Source organism: Electrona antarctica (genome assembly GCF_951216825.1).
Source record: "Electrona antarctica genome assembly, chromosome: 24".
In the NCBI taxonomy this organism is placed as follows: Eukaryota; Metazoa; Chordata; class Actinopteri; order Myctophiformes; family Myctophidae; genus Electrona; species Electrona antarctica.
In genome coordinates, this window is record NC_136803.1 from 32,812,228 (window position 1) to 32,832,625 (window position 20,398).

At 42.8% G+C, this 20,398-nt stretch overlaps 1 protein-coding gene across 2 annotated transcripts in view; it reads right to left on the reverse strand.

Annotated features, from left to right (window-relative positions):
- Positions 1-628: 628 nt before the first annotated feature.
- Positions 629-20,398, reverse strand: part of LOC306917246 (beta-galactoside alpha-2,6-sialyltransferase 2-like) — an 88,181-nt gene continuing 68,411 nt past the window's right edge. Inside the window, exon 8 of one of the 2 annotated variants that reach the window (XM_079495386.1) lies at positions 629-4,578. In XM_079495386.1, coding sequence (XP_079351512.1) covers positions 4,316-4,578 — 263 coding nt within the window. In that variant the 3' untranslated portion in view covers positions 629-4,315. Of the gene's footprint in view, positions 4,579-14,691; positions 15,476-20,398 lie in introns of those variants that run through there. The other variant, XM_079495387.1, reaches the window with a different exon arrangement.

Below are 20,398 nucleotides of genomic sequence, written 5' to 3' on the forward strand. Positions count from 1 at the left end.
TTTTTAGTCGACTAAATATCACAAGATTTTAGTCGACTAAATCTACAGTTGATTTAGTCGACTGAAATGTATTTTGGCGGGCCTTGATGCCGTCGTAATGGCTGTTTTTACACTTGCTGAAAATAGCCGATCAACAAGCTCACAACGTGTCGCTCTGCGACGCGTTGTGAGTTTGTAGATCTGCTATTTTCAGCATGCAACCAAGTGTAAAATGACTTATACTGGATCTCTTGTCCACTAGTCCCTTCCTAACATTTTTGTGTAGTTTTTATTTGTTGACGAAATCAACAGTATATTTAGTCTCGCGAAGTGACATTTACAAATCCGCGGAACGCAGCTAATCAGGCTGGAAGCCAGGCTACTGGGAAGGATGGTGCATTACTCGCTTTGTAAACTAAAAAAACAGTACGTTAAAATATGTATTTGAAAACATTGGTGGTGAGAAATAAGCAATGCAACGCATAAAAGTGTGCCACGAGAATTGCTCAGCTCGCGCTCCCTCTCTCTGCCTGCGCTATGCACTCTGATGTCTTTAAGTAATATTTTTGACATAACATGACACGAGGTTGAGAGCAACTTACTGAATATGACACACAAAACAATCTCAGTCCACTGCTACAAAACCTTTTTATTATTAGTCCAGGTAGAAAACAATGAACAAAGTTACAAATTCTATACAGAAAATGGAAACATTATCAGTGCAAATTAGTCTATTAAAAAAAAAGAGGCAAAAACAAACAGTTTCTTGAAGTGCCTAAAGAAAGAAAGCCTGTGTTTAACGTGGCAGGCTTTCGTCACGGTCAGGAACAATGACATTTCTATTGCTGTCTTCTTGTGCACACGCTACAACTCTAGGTGCAACTTCCATTGGCAGCCCATTCATCCAAACAGAAAAGTCCTATCAGATTGTATTAAACAACGTCAAACTCACCAACATTGCAGCTGTACAGAAAGCTTGAATTATTCTCTTTCTATCCTCAGTGTTTGTTTCATAAAGATCCACTGTAGACATGTTATGAGCTACTTTGTGTCCTTGCAGATGATTATTTTTCTAAGTGCTGGAGTTTGGAAGTGCTCGTTAGATATCACTCAACTGTCCTGTGTACCACCTGTTTTGAATTAGCACATAATGCAAGAGGCAGCAGGACATTGCTTTACTGAAAACGAGTGCTTCCAAACTCTGGTGGAAACATGGCCGAGGTCTGGTCTATACTCAAAAACAAACCTTTATAGTGAAAATAAGGGAAAGGGATGCAGCAAAAAAGATATAATATATATAATATATATAATATACATTTTTTTGAAACATTTTAACACCACAAATGTTGTACCGAGGAGTCTCTGGCACTGTAGACTGGAACTCACTTATGCTTTTCATGGCATAGGCAGCTCCTGGCCGGGAGAAACTAGGCGCAGCTGCGCGACATGAGACCAATTAATTAGAGCGACAGAGAGAGGAGTGTGTGAGTGTACGTGTGTGCGTCAAGGTGCAGACGATCAGAAATCAGCTGAGCGACGTTTGCGCTACTGTATGCCAAATTGAAGTTGACTTGGCCCCAGACTTTTTTTTTTCTCCCTGGAAATAAAAACGTCTGGGTTTCCGAGGCTACTGGCACAGGATATTGTCTGATGGGGGTTCGTGGCCAAATACTTAATACATTTCCATTACATGGACAACGTTTGAGAACCACCGCTTTACAATGTGTTGAAGCATAGCACTGCCTAACCGTACTGTACACACAACACAAGTAACTGCAGTTGCTACTGCGTGCGTGCGCGCACGCACGCACGCACGCACGCACGCACGCACGCACACAGGGAGGAGACTGGCAGAGCTGTTGCCCCCACAACCCGACTGTGGATAAGCGGTTGAAGATGGATGGATAGATGGATGGATGGATGAATGAAATGTTTGTGTTAGTCTAGTTTTAGTCAACTAAACAAAAATGTATTTTTTCCGGGCTTTGATGGCATCGAAGTGCTTTTACACTAAATATGTAAAAGTGTCAGTAAATGTGTTTTAATGGGCTGAGTAAAATAATCACACCTGTGTGAAGTGAGGGGCGCTCTTATCATCACACATCATCTCATTCTGGCCAATCACAATTTGCGTCCTCATCTTCGTCTTCAATGTTTGTGTTTACACTCAAAGCTGGCCATTCATTGTCAATGGCATTCAATGTTTGTGTTAACAGTTCTACTGTGAAACCCGCGTGATGACGAAACCGGAAATCAAGCCATGCTCTGAGCTGCTAGGGCTTCTGGGAAAATGAGTTCAATGCAAGTGAACGGCTGGTTTGTTTGGACTACAACATGCTGTGGAGGCTGTGTTCGTCTCGCATCGTAATGGCGGCATGTTTTTCTCTTCAATAACAAACCTTGGGACTATTTTCCGCCGGATTTTCGTCGATCAAAGCTGCAAATACTTCGGCGTTATGCTCCAAAGGTAATAGATCAATCCTGGCAGCCTAGATAGGATGGATAGATTAATCTAAGGCCCTGAAAGTGTTAAGACAATTTGTGATTTCACAAACCCTCAAGAGCTGGAAAAATGAAATAAAACCGAGTATTATCGTTAGCCGAGTAGAAGCACTGAATCCTCAGCGGAACGGACATATGGGCTGAGTGGGGGGATATCTTTTATGAAGTGCTTGTTAGGCATCCGCCAGTGTAGGTTTGGTCACGGACCCTGTCCCCGAGGACTTGATGCTTGTGAAATACAGAGCTGTCAATCTGGGGGAAGGTATACATGTTGCTTATGTCCAGAGGGAAGGTATCTCGCACACACACACACACACACACACACACACACACACACACACACACACACACACACACACACACACACACACACACACACACACACACACACACACACACACACACACACACACACACACACACACACACACACCAGGTTTTAACCACTTTAAACCCTCATATGGTTGAGTGGAGGAGTCCCTCAGGGCTCTATATCCAGTGTATTTTCTGTTTCCTGTTATTGCAGGGAAAGCTTTCGCTGAAAGCTTGATATGTTTCACATGTCTTTCTCACATTTCTTTCGAGGTTCTTTTTTCCAAGATTCTTTCAAAAACATTGCCGATCCACGAGCTCACAAGTTATACAGATCGCTATATTAACTCGTTTTGCTGGGGACTCGCTGGAAACCCTTTCAAGGACCACTGCTATACAGTAACCCTGTATGTTATTAAGCTTTACTTGAAATAATAGTGAAAATAGCCAATCTACAAGCTGAGCGACTTTCACTTGACTGAGACACATTCACTTGTGGAAGTCACATTTGACCCGAAGCATCTACAGTCTACACACTATGACTCAAGCACCGCGGTTGACTACTTTGTCCACTACTGCTAAAGATACAATAAGTCCCTGGTTCTTCTTCCACCATCAGCTGCCATCGAAGACATTCTGTCGGACCGCCACAAGGTTCCCAAGCGGTGTTTATGGGGTCACAGACGAAAAGCAAAGAGCGAACAAACAAACAGAGGTCTCTGGCCCAACGGTCAGCGCCACATTCAGGTCCTGCTCCCACACAAGTGGAGTCACAAACAAGAGGGCTAGGGCCTTCAGACCCTATAACCCTGCCACTGCAATTGTCAATATCCTCCATTTTGACACCTGCAACCCAACCCGCCACACGTGTCGTGAATAGAAAAGCACAAGGTTCAGTCAACTTAAACATTAATCCACCACTTGCGATTCATCACAGGCTAGACTAGAGCTACTGGAGAGCCTATTGACTTGAACAGAATCAATCCAGTGGCTTGTTAATAATACAGTAGTTCAAAGCGATGAGGGCTGGATGAACGGACATGTTGCGTGTGATCTCGAGGTGTAATGGAAGAATTAAAAAGGAACAATCTCTCTTCATTTTGATGTGAACAGTTTGTTAGGGCAACCGTTCCACGATGCGGTCAGTAACAGAATCAGGCCTGTATAATTGCAGCCGATCTCCCTCGTCATACAGGGACTGTGGCGAATTGTCCTGGAAACTGTCACTTCGACTTATTTTTTTCCCCCTTCCGAACATTGCAAAAAGTACGATCTACAAGCTCTCTACAAGCCTGTAGATAAATAAAATAATAATAATATGATTTATGATTTATTTGTGTTGTCCCCTCTGGTCATAAACGTAAAACAAAGCGGGAACAAAATACCACAGAACTTCACGTGGGTGTTTCTGGAAAGTCCCAGTTACACAGAGGCGGTTTCCACATCGTCGTCACGCAACATCCAAAAGGAAATAGACCAACCAACCGACCGACCAAGAAAAAATAAATAAAAATAAAAACGTTCACGGGTCTGCTGCGGCCGAGCAGTCCACGGCGCTGAAGCCCTGCAGCGTGACCTTGCCCTTCCTCCTGAGGTCGCGCTCGGGCGCGGCGCTCATCATTCGCTGCACCAGCAGCTTCTCGTAGAGCAGCGGGTGGTAGGCGCCCAGCGTGCAGGCCGCGTCGTAGTAGCGCTCGTGGTAGTGGCACAGGTCCGTCTGGCGCATCGACGGGATGTACTCGTACACGTCCACCTCCCGGCACAGGGACATCATCAGCAGGATGCCTGGGATAGAAGAAGCAAAAGCACATGATCACGTATACACACACACACAATTGTAGGAAAGGGTAAACTCTTGTGACCTTCTTGGTCATCGCGGTGGTCAAGGTTCAGTTATACAAATAACATACACGTTCACATAAGAAAAGGAAAAACACCATGAAACACCCAACATACAATGGTCTCAATCGCATGAAGGAAAACTGGCAGAAAAAGGCTGGCTCTCTACATTTCAAGGAAGACTCCTTAGAGACTAATAGTAATCGTTTTATGCTCATAAAGTGATCTGATCTGTGCTCAAAGTGAAAGGTGCAAAGAAAGTAGCCAATGTTTCGGCCCTACCAACAGCCATAACTCTTGACTCGACTCCCATCCAGATTTAAAACAGACCAAAAAAAACAAAACATGGCCATCCTCAAAATGTAATTTAACTTGGATCATTCTATCCCCTAACAGCTTGCCCCCAGAGGGGCAAACAACGCACTCCCTCAGCGAGCTCCACGGAATTGATAGTTGCAGTGCTAGCATGCATGCATGCATATACAGTACATACAGTACATGATCCCAATGCCACAACGAGACATTAAAGATTGAGCAAACCCCGGCAGCTGAAAATGGATATATTTGGGTACGGCTACCCAAATACATACATTCAGGTCCAAATAATCACATTTCAGTGCAAATATGTGACCGGGTCTGGCAAATAGGGCCTCATCTCGACCAGAGTAATTTTTCAGTTTTTTACAGATTATTAAAGTACAGAATGTAAGCTTTCATATGATGTATCATTCAATTAAATTGGAAAATATTTCAAGGAGATATGACCATTTTAAAATGATTGTGCCGTTTTACCCAAAGCTGAGAAAATCCCCTTTGAATGTTCACAACATTTCAACACCTAGAGCTGGCTAGCCTACTTTGACTTATAAATGTATACATTTAATTTGCCCAAATCAATAATCTGTTGGAATGAAAACTTTCTTCAACATTCAAGCTGTGTTAATATGAATATCAAGTTTATTTTAGATTTTCTGCCTTTTAATTATAGGCGAGATGAGGACCATTTTGCTAGACCTGGTCACATATGTATACATCGTTGCTGAAGTGTGGAAACCTTATATACACGTACATTTGTAAGGTAAAATAGAGGAACATACAGTATGTTCACTACTTAGTACTTTCGTGTGACACTCATGGATAATGACGTAGGGTGTTAATTTACAACCAAACATGGACAGTTACAATATGGAGATACTGTACAAGGTTTCTGCCAACAGCTATATATCGTAACCCTGACACCGCAACTGTCAAAAGTATGGCTAGTTTTGACATTTTCATGCACGCTCCTGGCCATCCATCATGAATAGAAATAAGGCGGGTTGCCGTGTACACTTAACCCATTCAGGCCTGACGTCGAAATAAATAAAACGTTCGCTTTGAAAGAATATATATTCAAAGATTTGTGCCGCATTTTTACGATTTTTAAAAAATAGCAGACCTACAAGTTCATAGCGCGCCACTCGGTGGCGCGCTATGAGCTTGTAGATCTGCTATTTTTCAATAGCTAAAGTATAACATAATGCTTAGTTAAAACACCAAAAGGGGTTCCCGCCCCCAAAATGGGTTAAAAGCTATAATATGACACAGATGCGTCCTCAGGTCTAAATGGGTTAAATCAATCCACCACTTGCAATTCATGTCAGGTAACGTAAGGAGCGGGGCTACTCGAGAGGAATTGATTTGACGTCTTGCATGTAATCGGGGGCTGCCTACCTTCTTTTGAGAGCGTGATGATTGTAGACATGTGAAGTCAGTTGGTTCTCGGGCAGTTTCATGTCAAGGACCTCCCCCACATTAATATGCATTTGGCCACTTTGAGAACCATCACTAGAAGGATTGGTTTATACATTTTGTTTGACAAGACATGGAAATAAATCTATATGCACCATGTCTCTGTACGTCTACGTCTACTCTGTTCGTACTGACGTCACAACACTTCACAACATCACAACACTTCATATCTGGGCGTGCCTGACACAGAACTCCGCATATAGGAAAAAAAATCACACCCGTGTGAACTGAGTGGTGTAAGGTTTTATATAGCATGATCAGCTGTGGTCTGACGTAATGTCTGACGTAATGAAATCACACCCGGGTGAACTGATGTGATGATTTGTGACCATGAAGTTGATTCAGCTGGAGTTTTTGTCCGATGTGAGGTATTATATAAGGTAAGGTATTATATAGCCTGATCAGCTCTGATCTGACGTAATGAAATCACACCCGGATGTGATTTCACAACTGGCTTTTTTTGTGCAGAAAAAATGACCATGGTTGCTACGGTCATCCAGTTCACCCGGGTGTGATTTAATTACGTCAGAAATTATTTTGAACATAGCAACCATGCTCATTTTTTTCTGCACACAAAAGCCAGTTGTAGGAGTGGTTTACACCACTCAAAAAAGGGACACAGAAATCTCCATATATATAGGCATTATATACAGACAGCTGGGTGGAACGGGTACTCTGACACAGGAATCTATATCTACCCTCACATGGAGCATGGCCTGTTATGACATCACAATGACATCACAATGATCTCCAAATACATTTAGTGGAGTAAAAAGTGCAATATTTCCCTCTGAGATGTAATGGAGTAGAAGTAAAAGTATTGGAAATCTGAAATACACAAGTACAAATACCTCAAAATTGTACTTAAGTAGGTGTTAATCAATCAATCAATACTTTATTTCAGACCCAGGGAGATCCATATCACAGATAAAACACATACAGTACAGTAGAAAATAAATAAAATAAAAATACAGGTTTTCAATGTCTAACATGCAGACAAGTCCGCCAATGCTTCCACAGTTTGGAAGAGAATCTACGTATACGAGCTGTATACAGGGTTAGGGTTAGTTGCTCTACACATATGTTTACTTTATACATCAGGTTTCTTAAGACTTCAGGGAAGGTTGGTGCCTCGACACTTACAAACATACTGTATGGCTATAGCACTGGAGCTTCTTGGCGCTCGTATCAGCAGCCTCATACTATCATTGTATGCCACCTTTCTCATGCTCTCTTGCTTATATAGACACCACAAATGAGCAGTGTACAGTGTGTTACTTTCCACTACTGCAAATGATTGCTCTCCGCAGTACCAGACAGAAGTCATCATCTACAGATGCGCTGGTATTCTTAGTGTGCTGCCGGTTAATTATTATAATGCTGCATCGTCTAGTCTAATCTAATTGCGTGGGCGTCTGCACGGAAAGGTTATTACCACGTAGGTAGAAAAGCAGTGTTAGAAAGTAGACTTTTACTTAAGTACTGTACTCAACCGTTTTGAGGTGCAGCTGTAGCTACATTTTGATTTGACGTACAGTCAAGCCGAATGTACATATTTTCCGTCTAGCAAACATCTAAAACAGCAAACATTTTTTTATAGGGGTTTCTTCTTTCTTGTGACCCTACCATTAACATCCTATGGCAGGCAAAAATGACAAACATGTCAAACTAGGGGGTTTTCGTGATTCTGAATCCATTCCAAGCATTAGTTTTGCATAAAATTCACTCCTTGGGCAAAAAACGGCCATAGACATCATGACAAATGTGATGAGGTCACATTTTGGGTACATTTGGGCAAGTGGCTATGGCTGCTTTTAGCCCAAGGAGTGTATTTTGTGCAAAACTAATGCTTGGAATGGATTCAGAATCATGAAAAACCCCTAGTTTGACATGTCACGTGCTACTTAAAGCAAAAGGAAAATGTGACATTTTTGCCAGCCATAGGATGTTAATGGTAGGGTCACAAGAAACCCCTATAAAACAGATTGCCGAATACTAACAGCCGGTCAGCAAGTGGATTCATGAATGGATGTATATAGACAATATTTTAGGCCAATGAAAAAAGACTATATACCACATTTCCCACTTTAAACAAAAGAAGCCTGTCGGCTGCCGGACTATAGGACTTTTCAGAGGAAATTATGTTAAAAAATAAATAAAAGCTCGACTTTGAGCTACTTTTGTGAGACACTTTAGTGTGACGAAGAATTCACCATCAGTGGTGAAAATACAAACTATTATTATTACAAACTCTCTCAAAAGTAGTTGATACAGTATCAAAATCATTTTAACCACGTATACGTTGGCTATTCAAAAATAGCAGTTCTACAAGCTCACAGTGTGGCACTACGTGCCGCACAATCTTTAAAAAATGGTTGGATTTTGAACACATCTTCTATCCTGGGGGGTCCCTGGCACAAAACCTTTTCAGATGGGGGTCCGTGGCCAAATGCATAAAATACTGGGGTCCCCGACGTGAAAAAGGTTTTAGAACCACTGTTTTAGTGTATGGAAACGCTAGGCGTTTGATTGCTGAAATAAGCGGTCGCCCTATTTCTAAAACATTACATTTATTTCATTTGTTTATTTGGACGGGACATTACATATGAATGCAACATAAATACACCGGATATAGCAAAGATGCTAGTTTATATCCGCAGTCCCCACACAAAACATAAAAACAAAACGGGAATCATCATCATCATCATTTTTCGACCGCTGTCGAGATCATGGATTTCATAATGCCACGCCAGACTTTCTGGCCCTTTATTGCCATCCCCAGTTCCTGCTTACTGATGCATGTGTCCCTAGCCATGACATCAGGGAACAACAGTTTTCTACCTCTGGTCTGCTTTGAGGCAGGACTCCAGAGAAGAAGGGAAGATATAACTTCATGATCAGCTGTGGCTGGCAAACTGTGTTCTTCTGGATCGGACTAGTGCTAATTGCTTTCAACTACAGGATATGCTGTCAAAGTGCACTAGACTATTAGACTATATGGTCACAGGTTTGATTGTTGAGTAATTAGGGACCAAGAAGTCACGCAGTGTCTTTGGTCACTTATTGTTTTTGTGTTTATTTTTCTTCTTCTCCTTCCGCCAAAAATAGCTGTTCTGACTGAATGGTGCAGTCGGTTTTCGCGAAACGCGGTAATCTGGTAGAGGGCCATGCCAAACGGTGAATATGCGAAGCCCAAGACGATTGGCCAAATGGTGGCGCTATAGCGCTCAATTGACAATGCTAACTTTGAACGTGCATAGCTCATGAACCGTTTGACCGTTGGCAATGACACTTTGATACCCATATGCGTCTCCTCATGCTGAACAACTTTCGTGTTCTGACTTTTGACCTCTGACCTTTAAATCACCCGCCATTTTGAATTATATGATCAGTACTTCTTCTCCTTCTGCCAAAAATAGCTGTTCTGACTGAACCGTGCAGTTGGTTTTCGCAAAACTTGTCAACATGATAGAGGGCCATGCCAAACGGTGACTATGCGAAGCCCATCATGATTGGCCAAATGGTGGCGCTATAGCACTCAATTGATGCAAAACTTGCAAACTTTGAACGTGCATATCTCATGAACCGTTTGACCGTTGGCAATGACACTTTGATACACATATGTGTCTCCTCATGCCGAACAACTTTCGTGTTCTGACTTTTGACCTCTGACCTTTAGATCACCCGCCATTTTGAATTATATGAAAAACAGTTCAAATGTAACTCCTCCCAGAATCTTTGCTCAAAATGCACGAAAACTTCTACACGTGAACTTTGGACCTATACGGACAAATAATCGTAGCACATTTTTTCTAAGTGAAAAAATTAAGTTTTTATGAACCAATGAAAATTGCTGGTTTGAAAATTATTCTTCTGCCTCTAATACACACACATGCTTATGTCACTTTACTATGCGAAGCCCATCACGATTGGCCAAATGGTGGCGCTATAGCACTCAATTGATGCAAAACTTGCAAACTTGCAAACTTTGAACGTGCATATCTCATGAACCGTTTGACCGTTGGCAAGGCAGGCAGGCAGGCACGCACGCACGCACGCACACACTTTAACTGTGCGTGAAAACACACTGTAGCAATGGATAAAGACATGCCCAAAATGAGGACACACCTTCTTGTTACCAAATCACTGAATGGTTTTACTGTTTACAATATAGTAACTGATTGTCTCTGTGTAGGTCAGTCAGTAGAGCTCCCGCCTTCGGTCCACAAGGTTGTGAGTTCAAACCCCGGTACCGACAACTCAGCTCGTCAGTCTCATTTGTGCATGTTGTTCTTATTGCGCATTGTTCTTCTTCTATCTTGGTCCCGCTTTATCGCTGCTTGCAGCTATATATATATTTTTTTTTAACATTATTGAACTTAAAGGATAGAGATGAAGGAATGTACCTTTCAGGATTCAAATTCAAGAATAGCAAGAGTAGTAGATCTACAAGCTTGAAATGTGGCACGAAGCGATACGTTTCTTTTCAACTTTTGATGCTTTTGTGTTACGCTTGGAAGTATAGGGTGTTAACCCATTTTGGGCGGGAACCCCTTTTGGTGTTGCATTATGTTTAATGCATACTTTAGCTATTGAAAAATAGCAGATCTCCAACTCATAGTGCGGCACCGAGTGCCGTGTTACGAGCTTGTCAGGATTTAGAAGGGATTTGAAAAAACACAAAAAATGCAAATATGGATACAAGAGATACAAGGTTTCTGCTACGACAGCAACAATATACACTAACTGTCATTACTCATATCTCTCCCTCTATCCCTCTCTCCCCCTCCCCCTCCGCCCTCTCTCTCCCCCTCTCTCTCTCTCTCTCTCCCTCTCAGTTCTACCGCTGTTTCCTCATCCTGTTCCGCTGCAAGGATCCGTCGGCGGAGACCTGCCAGTCCGCGGCCTCCAAGACCAGCGGACTGCAGCTCAACCGGCGGGCGCAAGGCGCCAACATAGCCCCGGAGGCGGCAGGGCCCTCTGCCGCCACTAACGGTGGACAGGCGCCGCCGCCGCCGCCATCACCACCGCGCTGCTACGAGCACAGCCAGGCCGGCTGTGCCTCCAACAACAAGGAGCGCACCAACAGCACTGTGCATTCGGGCGTGGACAAAATGCAGGCGTCAGAGCAGCAGCAGCGCCTGGAATTGCCGGATATCGTCTCGTGAAGGCGCCGCTATCCGTGAGGGAGGGGGCAAGACTATATAAAAGGGTGGCTTCCCCTCTTGCTTTGGCCTTTCGTACGCAGTGTGGCGGTGCGCCACTCTTTCGGTTATTTCATCTTTGAACGGTTTTATCCTCTTTTGACCCGTCATCCCTGTTTGAGACATTCGCCATTCGAGACAGAAATTGCACGAAAACAGACCAAAAAATTTTTAGGAAAGTGGCTGACCTACTGGCTCCCAACACGTCGCGGTGCTTGTAGGTTGGCATTTTCGCCACGCCATCATTACGATGAAGTAAAGACAAAATGGAGGGCAGTGGCACAGTCGGTAGTGCCGTCGCCAGAAGGTCCTGGGTTCGATTCCCACTGGGGACGCTGTGGGCGTGTTCTCTCCTCCGCGTCATCAGTGACCATACCCGAGGCGGGGTTGGCGAAAGGGCCTTTCTGTGTGGAGTTTGCATGTTCTCCCCGTGTCCCCTAGGGTAGGTACACTCACAAAAAACTTGCAGTAATCCTGGTCTCTAAACTACCTCCCTCTGGCCAGCCGGGGCGCCTGATGGAGGGGAAAGGAACTGGTCGGAATAACGTGTTCCTTCCACGCGCTACGTCCGGCTGGGGAAACTCTCCCCTGTCAGGTGAAAAGAAGCTTGGACTCCTCATGCATAGAAGGCAGCATGAGGTCAGCCCTCTGCCCCCCCAGGTTGGCAGAGGAAGTGTAGCACCCAGGATTACATTAGATAATTGACACTGGGTGAAAAAATGGTTGCAAAATCGTGGGGTAAAAAAAAAAGAAAATAAAAACAAGTAAATACAAAATAATCACACCCGTGTGAATTGAGCGGTGCAGGCTGCAGTTATAGTGCTCTGTGCGAATGGCCCTTTTAGGCTGCTCAACAGTGCCAATTTAGGTCACCCAGCAGTATTGCATCTGTTTTATCCCAAACAAACATTCAGACAGAGTTGCACACATGGCCAGTCATTGGAGCGGGCTTAAAGGACCACTTCACCACTTTTCAACCTATCTTCATTTAATAGATCCTCACTAATAATGACAAAATGGCAGCATTCTTTTCTACTCAATCTGTGACTCATAGGAGGGCTGTGGTCAGTTCAGAAACCCTTCCACCCGTGACATCATCGTTAAACTATATTTTTGCAACTTTTCAGGACTAGAAAGCCTGCAGTTTCTATTAGCTTGGATTCTCCATCGATGATGTCACTGGTGGACGGGTTTCTGAACTGCCCACAGCCCAACTATGAGACAGACCGAGTAGAGAAATATTGTGCCATTTTATCTTGATTATTAGTCCTACTGTACCCTATACTGTATCAGAAAAGTCATTAAGAAAAAAAGCACAACAACCGGGATTTGTTCACGTGCTAGCAGCCAATGACACGTCTCGGGACCAGACGCAGCACTGTGTGAACACTCCAACAACATTACGTTACTGATGAATTGAGTACAATGGACCACAATGGAATCAATCAAGCCCCTCCCCCACAGGGGTCCTTATCCTTTCGGCATATAACCTTTGTCTGTACTTCTAACAACCTGCTAAACCTGCTAATAGGTCTGAATACGTATTCAATAAATCAGTTCAACACTGTCACTTATAAAACTCATTGTCGGTCCGTGGCCGTGTACCGGTGACTTTGGGAATCACCCAAAGAGCAACGGTGGACTCCCCCGAGCGAGAAGCGACTATGTTTTGACCATACGGGTTTATTTAAAAAAGAAGAAAAAAAGAACAAGATGAAAGTATAGCCGACGAGGACCTTTAGACGCCAGCGTCATCATCCCAGATTCTCAGTGCAGTGCTCCTCATGTGCAGTGACACCCCCAACCTCTGTGTTGTGCCCTTATTAACAGTGGCGTGCACAGATAGACACTAGGGGGTGCTAGAGCACCCCCTGCCCTTTTGGCAATGTGCCCTTTTGAAAAAAAAAAAAAAAAAAAAATTTATTTTTTTATTTTTCAAAAATAGCAGACCTACAAGCTCGTAGCGCGCCACTCGGTGGCGCGCTATGAGCTTGTAGATCTGCTATTTTTCAATAGCTAAGCATAACATAATGCTAACACCAAAAGGGGTTCCCGCCCAAAATGGGTTAAGGCAACCGGGCGGTTCCACGCGCTGCACAAGGTGCCCTTTTTTAACTTGAGCACCTGCCCCTCTAAATGTCTGTGCACGCCACTGCTTATTAAAGATGTCTTTGGTATTGTACGACGCAAGAGCTCACCAATAAGCTGTTCATGGAAGAATGTTGTTTGCTTTGCACGGTGTTCAAACTGCACGGTCCGTCCATCGCTGGTCTCTTATGTCTTCCATAGATATACTATAAAATTGCATATATTGAAATATACAGATAAGGCATTAGCTGCTGCTGCTGTTCATTGAAGCCATTGTGCCATCGCGGCCACCATGGTTATGGGCAAAGCCATGACTCCCAATGCATGTATACCCCACGTACTATGTCTACTGAAGCAAGCGGTATCCGCACAATGAACACATTTAGACCTGGAACACCTATATGTTGGTATACCGTTCATGCCGGAAACACCTCTGTGTCATATTCTCTATATCGTTCCAGAAACCCCTTATCTCCATATTAGAACTTTTGTTGTGTTTTTGAGGGGCGCTATAGCGTCTAACGTCTGGCTTTTGAAATGACGTCATAGCAGCCAAGTTTATGGACTTTTAATGTTGGCTTAGAGCACTTTAAACAAACTACCACTCACTTCACACAAGTGTGATGTTTTGTAAATTAACACCCTACTTGAACATACTGCAAGCGTCACACAAAAGCATACAAAATATTGAGTGTACTGAGTTTGTCGATCTGCTACTTTTGGTTAAAAAAAAGAAAAAAAACTGAAAACTGTTTTCTGAAAACTCGGCCTCAGGTCTAAATGGGTTAAAGACTTGAAGAAAAAAGAAGGGAAACAAAGTGTGTAGTGTGTGTATTCTTATATCAAAGGCAAAATTTCCAAACAGCTGATTTTAATTACAGGACTAATCCATTTTTCAAATCTCATTCAAGATGACGTCCACCTTGGGAAGCGTGAACGACATGGTTACACAAACACTAGCCACTGGGTCTCCAAACACTAGCCACGAGGTCCCTGGGGGTCCCCATTCAAATGCACTAGCCACGGGGTCCCTGGGGGTCCCCACTCAAATGCACTAGCCATGGGGTCCCTGGGGGTCCCCACTCAAATGCATAATACAGCATTTGTCTTTGACCTCTTTATTGATAATAAACATATGAAACAAATTAACATTGTCACACCAATATCAAAAGGATAAAATGCAAAAAAAAGAGGAAAAAACATTGCACATCACCATCACAATCATTTTAACCACTTTATCCATATATTGGATGGCTAGTAGTTGGCAATTAAAAAATAACACAAATCTTTTCTCTGGTGGTCCCTGGCACAATATATATCAGTGTGGGGGTTCTTGGCATGAGAAAGAGGGAGAACCAGTGAAGTATAGGGCATTCATTTACGGGGGAAAAAACAAAACAAAACATAAGTACTTGAAACATGAATATACAAGGTTTCTGCCCGACAGCAAAACGCCATGCAAGGTCTTCAATCTGTGCTATATATTGTATATTAATGGAATAAAAATAATTAATTTCCCACCATGACTATTATTTGTAGTACTGGCATGTCACTGGTGTCAGCGATGTTTAAATATTTCATATCATGTTAGAATCCAGTGTGTAATTGGACAAAGACATGTCAAAGAGGAAAAGAAAGGAAAATCCAATTATCAGCACCGACAATCCGAAGGTAATGGACTCGATCAGAATCACCCGATCACAGCATTTGGGGGTTTTCTCACTTCAACGATAATTGCAATGTCAGGTCTAGAGAAAGAACTGTGAGATTGAAAAAGCAGAAGAAAAGTCTCTGTGAATACATTAACCCCTTAAAACCGTAAATTTACAGTACAATTTACAATACATTATTATTGTCTCCACCAGGCCGAAGGCATGGGGAGAGAGTATGTTTTGCACTCCGTCCGTGTGTCCGTCCTTCCGTCCGTCTGTGAACAGCTAATCTCCGGCACCGTTAACCCGGTCGATGCCAAACTTTGCACACACACTCCCTGGATGCCAACGATGAACCTCTGCCCCGCATTTTCCAGAACGGCCTGTTATAGCACCACCATGAGGCAGCTTTTCACATTTTTTACCTAAAACTGCACCGATCTGCGTGAAACGTTGCATGCACACTCCCTAGAGGCCAAGGACAAACCTTTGACCTGCATTTTCCGCATCTGCCTTTTATAGCGCCACCAGGAGGCCGACTTTTGTAAAACACATCTTTTGATATTACTCCTCCAGATTCTGTCCAAAAATCTCACAAATCGTTACACAGTATCTCTATGGTCATGTGCTCAAGTCGGATCTGTCCGATATTTCATATTCCATCCTAATTGGCTTTTACAGTTTGCAAGATTGCCCCGTTTTGAACAAAAGCCTCAAATCAGGAACGCAGCATGCAATTTACGTGAAATCTTTCACACATTTTCTTACTAGGCTGAGGAATATATCCCACCCTTTTCACATTGGCCTGTTATAGCGCCACCAACAGGTTGATTTTTGCAAAACACATTTTTGGAACAAAATGCCTCAAATCATCCAATTGCCATCAAAGGCAAACATGTTTATATTACTCCTAAACATTTTGCCAAACATCTCACACAGTCCTATCCTCCTGGTGGAGACCTGTGCCCAGAAGGGCACTTTTTCTAGTTATTATTATTTTTGCGTTGGCTAGCTTGTACATCTGCTATTTTTCAACATTTTTGAAAATCACTGATATACTGTAGAAACATACGTTTTTCAGAAAACGTTTAGGATTTGTAGGATTTAGAAGACATTCCGGTCTTAATGGTTTAAGGAAAAAGTGCCATTCCTGTGAAAAGTGAAGGTACATTCTCCTGCCGCGTGCGTCTCGTTTTACCACACAAAAGAGACGTCTCATTGTCGGCTCACAATGCCTGCCACGTTCATTGTGTGAATGTCATCATCGCTGTCGGACTACCATCTGAAAATGTTGTGCATTTTGGGACCTCCAGAAGCAAAGGTTTGAGTTTAAAATGCATTGTTCTGGTCATAATAGGAGAACCCTTCCGATCTACAAGCTCACAATGCACTACATTGTATTGTAGATTGGCTATTGTCACTGAAGAGACAGCACCCTGGGGGACCCCAGTCAATTAAGTGTACAGTATTCTCTCTGTCGGGAGGAAACCTCATAATGTCCAAAACTGCTACTTTTCAGAATTAAACTGCAAAAATATCCAAAGTAGCAGATCTACAAGCTCGAAATGTGGTGAGAAGCGACACGTTTTGCTACAATTCACCCTTTGTCAAGTCCAGCCCGTGGTTGTGCCCCTCTTCGCACCCATTGGTTGCCGTTTCGTGGTTGGACTAAAATCCTCTCTCTCCATCCACTACCATTGAAATAAGGTGTTTTTCAGTTGCTTCGTATTGATATCCTGTGAATTCAATTCTTATTTTAAACTTGGTGTCAGTAAAAAGGAACATCACAGGCGCAGCATGGTGACTGCAGGGCATGTCATGTTTGTTTTTAGTTTTTCACAAAAATGATGTTTTAGCAAATTCAACATAAACAAGGCGGAACCAGGGCGGAACAAGGCAGAAAGAGCCTGCTGGTTGGTCAGTCAGGGACCAATCAGAAGGCTGACAAAGGGTGAATTGTGTGACGTTGTAGTATGATCAACTAGGGCGTTGATTTTTTGATGAATTGAAAATGGTGGGCCCTCTTGTAAACAAGTGTAATGCTTTCATGGTGTCGTCCACTCACAGTTACCAGTTTTTGTATTGAGTTGTACTTGAAATGTACTGTAATTCTGCAAACTGTTAATAAATAAATAAATAAATTATAGAAGAAAAAAAACACACCCGTGTGAAGTGAGGGGCGCTCTTATCATGCTATGATTAGGTCATGTAATGATGATGTAAAACCATTTTATGAACACAAGGCTGCTGTACTTTATACCTCATACATGAAATGCTTAGTATGATGAGGTATAAAGTACAGCAGCCTTATGTTCATAAAACAGAAAGATTGGGTATTGGGTAAGACTGACGTTATGTATCTTTCAGGACCTTTCACTTCGTCTCAACCATTACTCTATGACATTCCGTTTTTTTTTTGTTGAATGTTGCCACTACTGTTGGAGCAGCCATAAACTACACAGGTTCATCCCGATGTTCTGGGCATCTTTGTAATGTTAGCGTAGGTAAAAAGCAGGTAAAAGAGTAACGTTTGAGGCAGACTAACATCAGTCACTCTACAGTTCACTGTAGTAGAAGAGGTGCGGGTTTACCCCGCAGGTATGTCTGCTCCGCCTACGTAAGCTGCGACCATGAGACCCGTTTCTGAATTAGTCTATAGGAGCGCCCCTCAATAAGTTAAAATTTGGAGATAACAGGGTTTTGCCCCGACAGAAACGATATACTAGGCCTAGGGTTTACGTGTTTAAATGAGGCCATTATGTGAGCTACACACCAGCTTTTAAGGTGGAAACAGGATTTCTCCGTTTAACACGATATAGACTGAACGAAATGTGTGTAAAAACCAACAGGACAACATGTTGCGAGTCGTTGCGATACACATGTTAGTGTGTGTAAATGATATGTGTGTAGATTTTTCGTCAACTTGCTTGTGATTCTGTGTGCGTCCAAACTGAAATTGCTTTGTCGTCAACCACATGAACGCCCCCCCCCCCCCCCCCACTCTTCAACATGTTGTGTTTCCGTGGTTAAAGGACAGGATGCTGCTTCACGGTGTTATCTCTAAATGTTTGGTGCGACACGTTTTGAAATAAAGTGGTGTGAGTCACCGGCCATGCGGAAAACTGTTGTTCACGACATCACTTTGTTAATGCTTCGGAATTCAAGGTTATATGGATTTTATTGAGTGGTGCAACCACTCCTATAGACCAGGGGTTCTCAACCCGTGGGGTCGCCAAATTATTTTGGGGGGTCCCCAAATTATAAAAAAAAAAAAAGGAAATTAAGAGTTTACATAGTACGTGGTGCATGCATAAACCTTCCTTAATGATTATATCTGGTTTCAGTATTAATTTATGATATATTTTCTGGTTATTTTTTAAGTCAGTTTGTATTGGGGGTGGGGAGGGGGGCGGTGCGGGGGTCGCGAGACATGGCCAAAGCATTTCCGGGGGTCCCCGGGCAAAAATGTTGAGAACCCCTGCTATAGACAGCTATGTGTGTGGCTGGGTCTGTCCCTGGCTGTGTCCGAGCACGAAAATAGCGTTTGTTATCACCACCAAGTGTCACTGTTGCACAGCCTAACACACAGACACACACAGGCCAGGGAGGAGGGCAGTACAGTACCGTACCGTACCGTACCGTACCGTACAGTGCCGCTCACTTCAGACGGGTCAGATTTTGTATGATTTGATTGATATGGCTTATATGACATTCTGCATCTTCCAATCTGAATAGTGACACGGCCACTTTGGTTATCACTTCAGGGCAAGAACAACCTTTGGGGATCTGAACCAATTAATTTGGTTCAAAATGACGCTAGAAAAAGACGATGTAACCTGTTCAACTGAACTCTGTAGACAGTTCAGCAACCTGACAGTGACATCATCATTACCAGTAGGCAGAAAATGTTATTGTTTTTAAAGGGGCTGTGTCGCAGTCCCCCTTTCATGATGACGCCAGGCCCAGGAAATTATTCCCAATGCATTTTTCCCATAGACATTTAAAAAAGTATTTATTTATACGGTTACGCCGCGGACAAAGCCAACTCGAGTTGTGACAACTCATGACAACAAACACAATATTTTGGACCAAACCAATAAGAAAAAAATCCAAAAAAAAGGGTTTTAACCTGTCGTTTTTTTCTTCTTTCTAATTATTTGTTCGGCCCAAAGAATTGTGTTTGTTGTCATGATTTGTCACGACAAGAGTTGGCTTTGTAAAATACTTTTTGAAATGTCTATGAGGAAAATGAACGGGGAATCATTTCCTGGGCCCTGGTAGGGAGCATTATACAACAGGTAAGTTTGGAGGAAGCAATCTGATTGGTTGAAATAGCCATCTACGCGTGCTCATGCAGAGCTTATTTTTAAAGCGAACCTTTCAATCTAAAATCTTTTCTTCTGGGGGTCCGTGGAACAAAATAGGCATATGTTGAGATGGGGGATCGGCGACCAAATATATATAATTTTGGGGGTCCTTGACATGAAAATGTTTTGGCACCACTGACATAGCAACATATGCTTTTGTTATTATTATTATTATTATTATTATTATTTTTTTCAGAAAACTGTTAGGATTCAGGAGACATTTTAGAATCAGCCTCAGGTCTTAATAAAGGGGTTAATTTATTTCATGACATTCTTCTCATTCCAGTGTTTTTATTTTTTAATGGTTTGAATTAGGCAGATAACCCTCACAGCCTGGCGAAGGAAATGAGCTCTGCTTCGGACGTCTCAGGCTGTTATCAATGACTCACAGGCTCATTTCCTTCCAAATGGGTTGTGGGTATAATTATGACCCCAGCAAGAACAATAATGAATGGTTCAAAGCCAAACTAATTAAGCAGAATTAAATCCAAGCAACCGCCTATTTGCACAGTTTGAGTCCAATTAATTTTATTTGCACAGTTTGAGTCCAATTAATTTTGAGGTGCGGCAGAACTTTGGGATTGAACCCAGGGACACATTATCCCATCACAAACTAGGCCCGACGACGACATTTAAAAAATGTCTTCTAAATCATGACAATTTT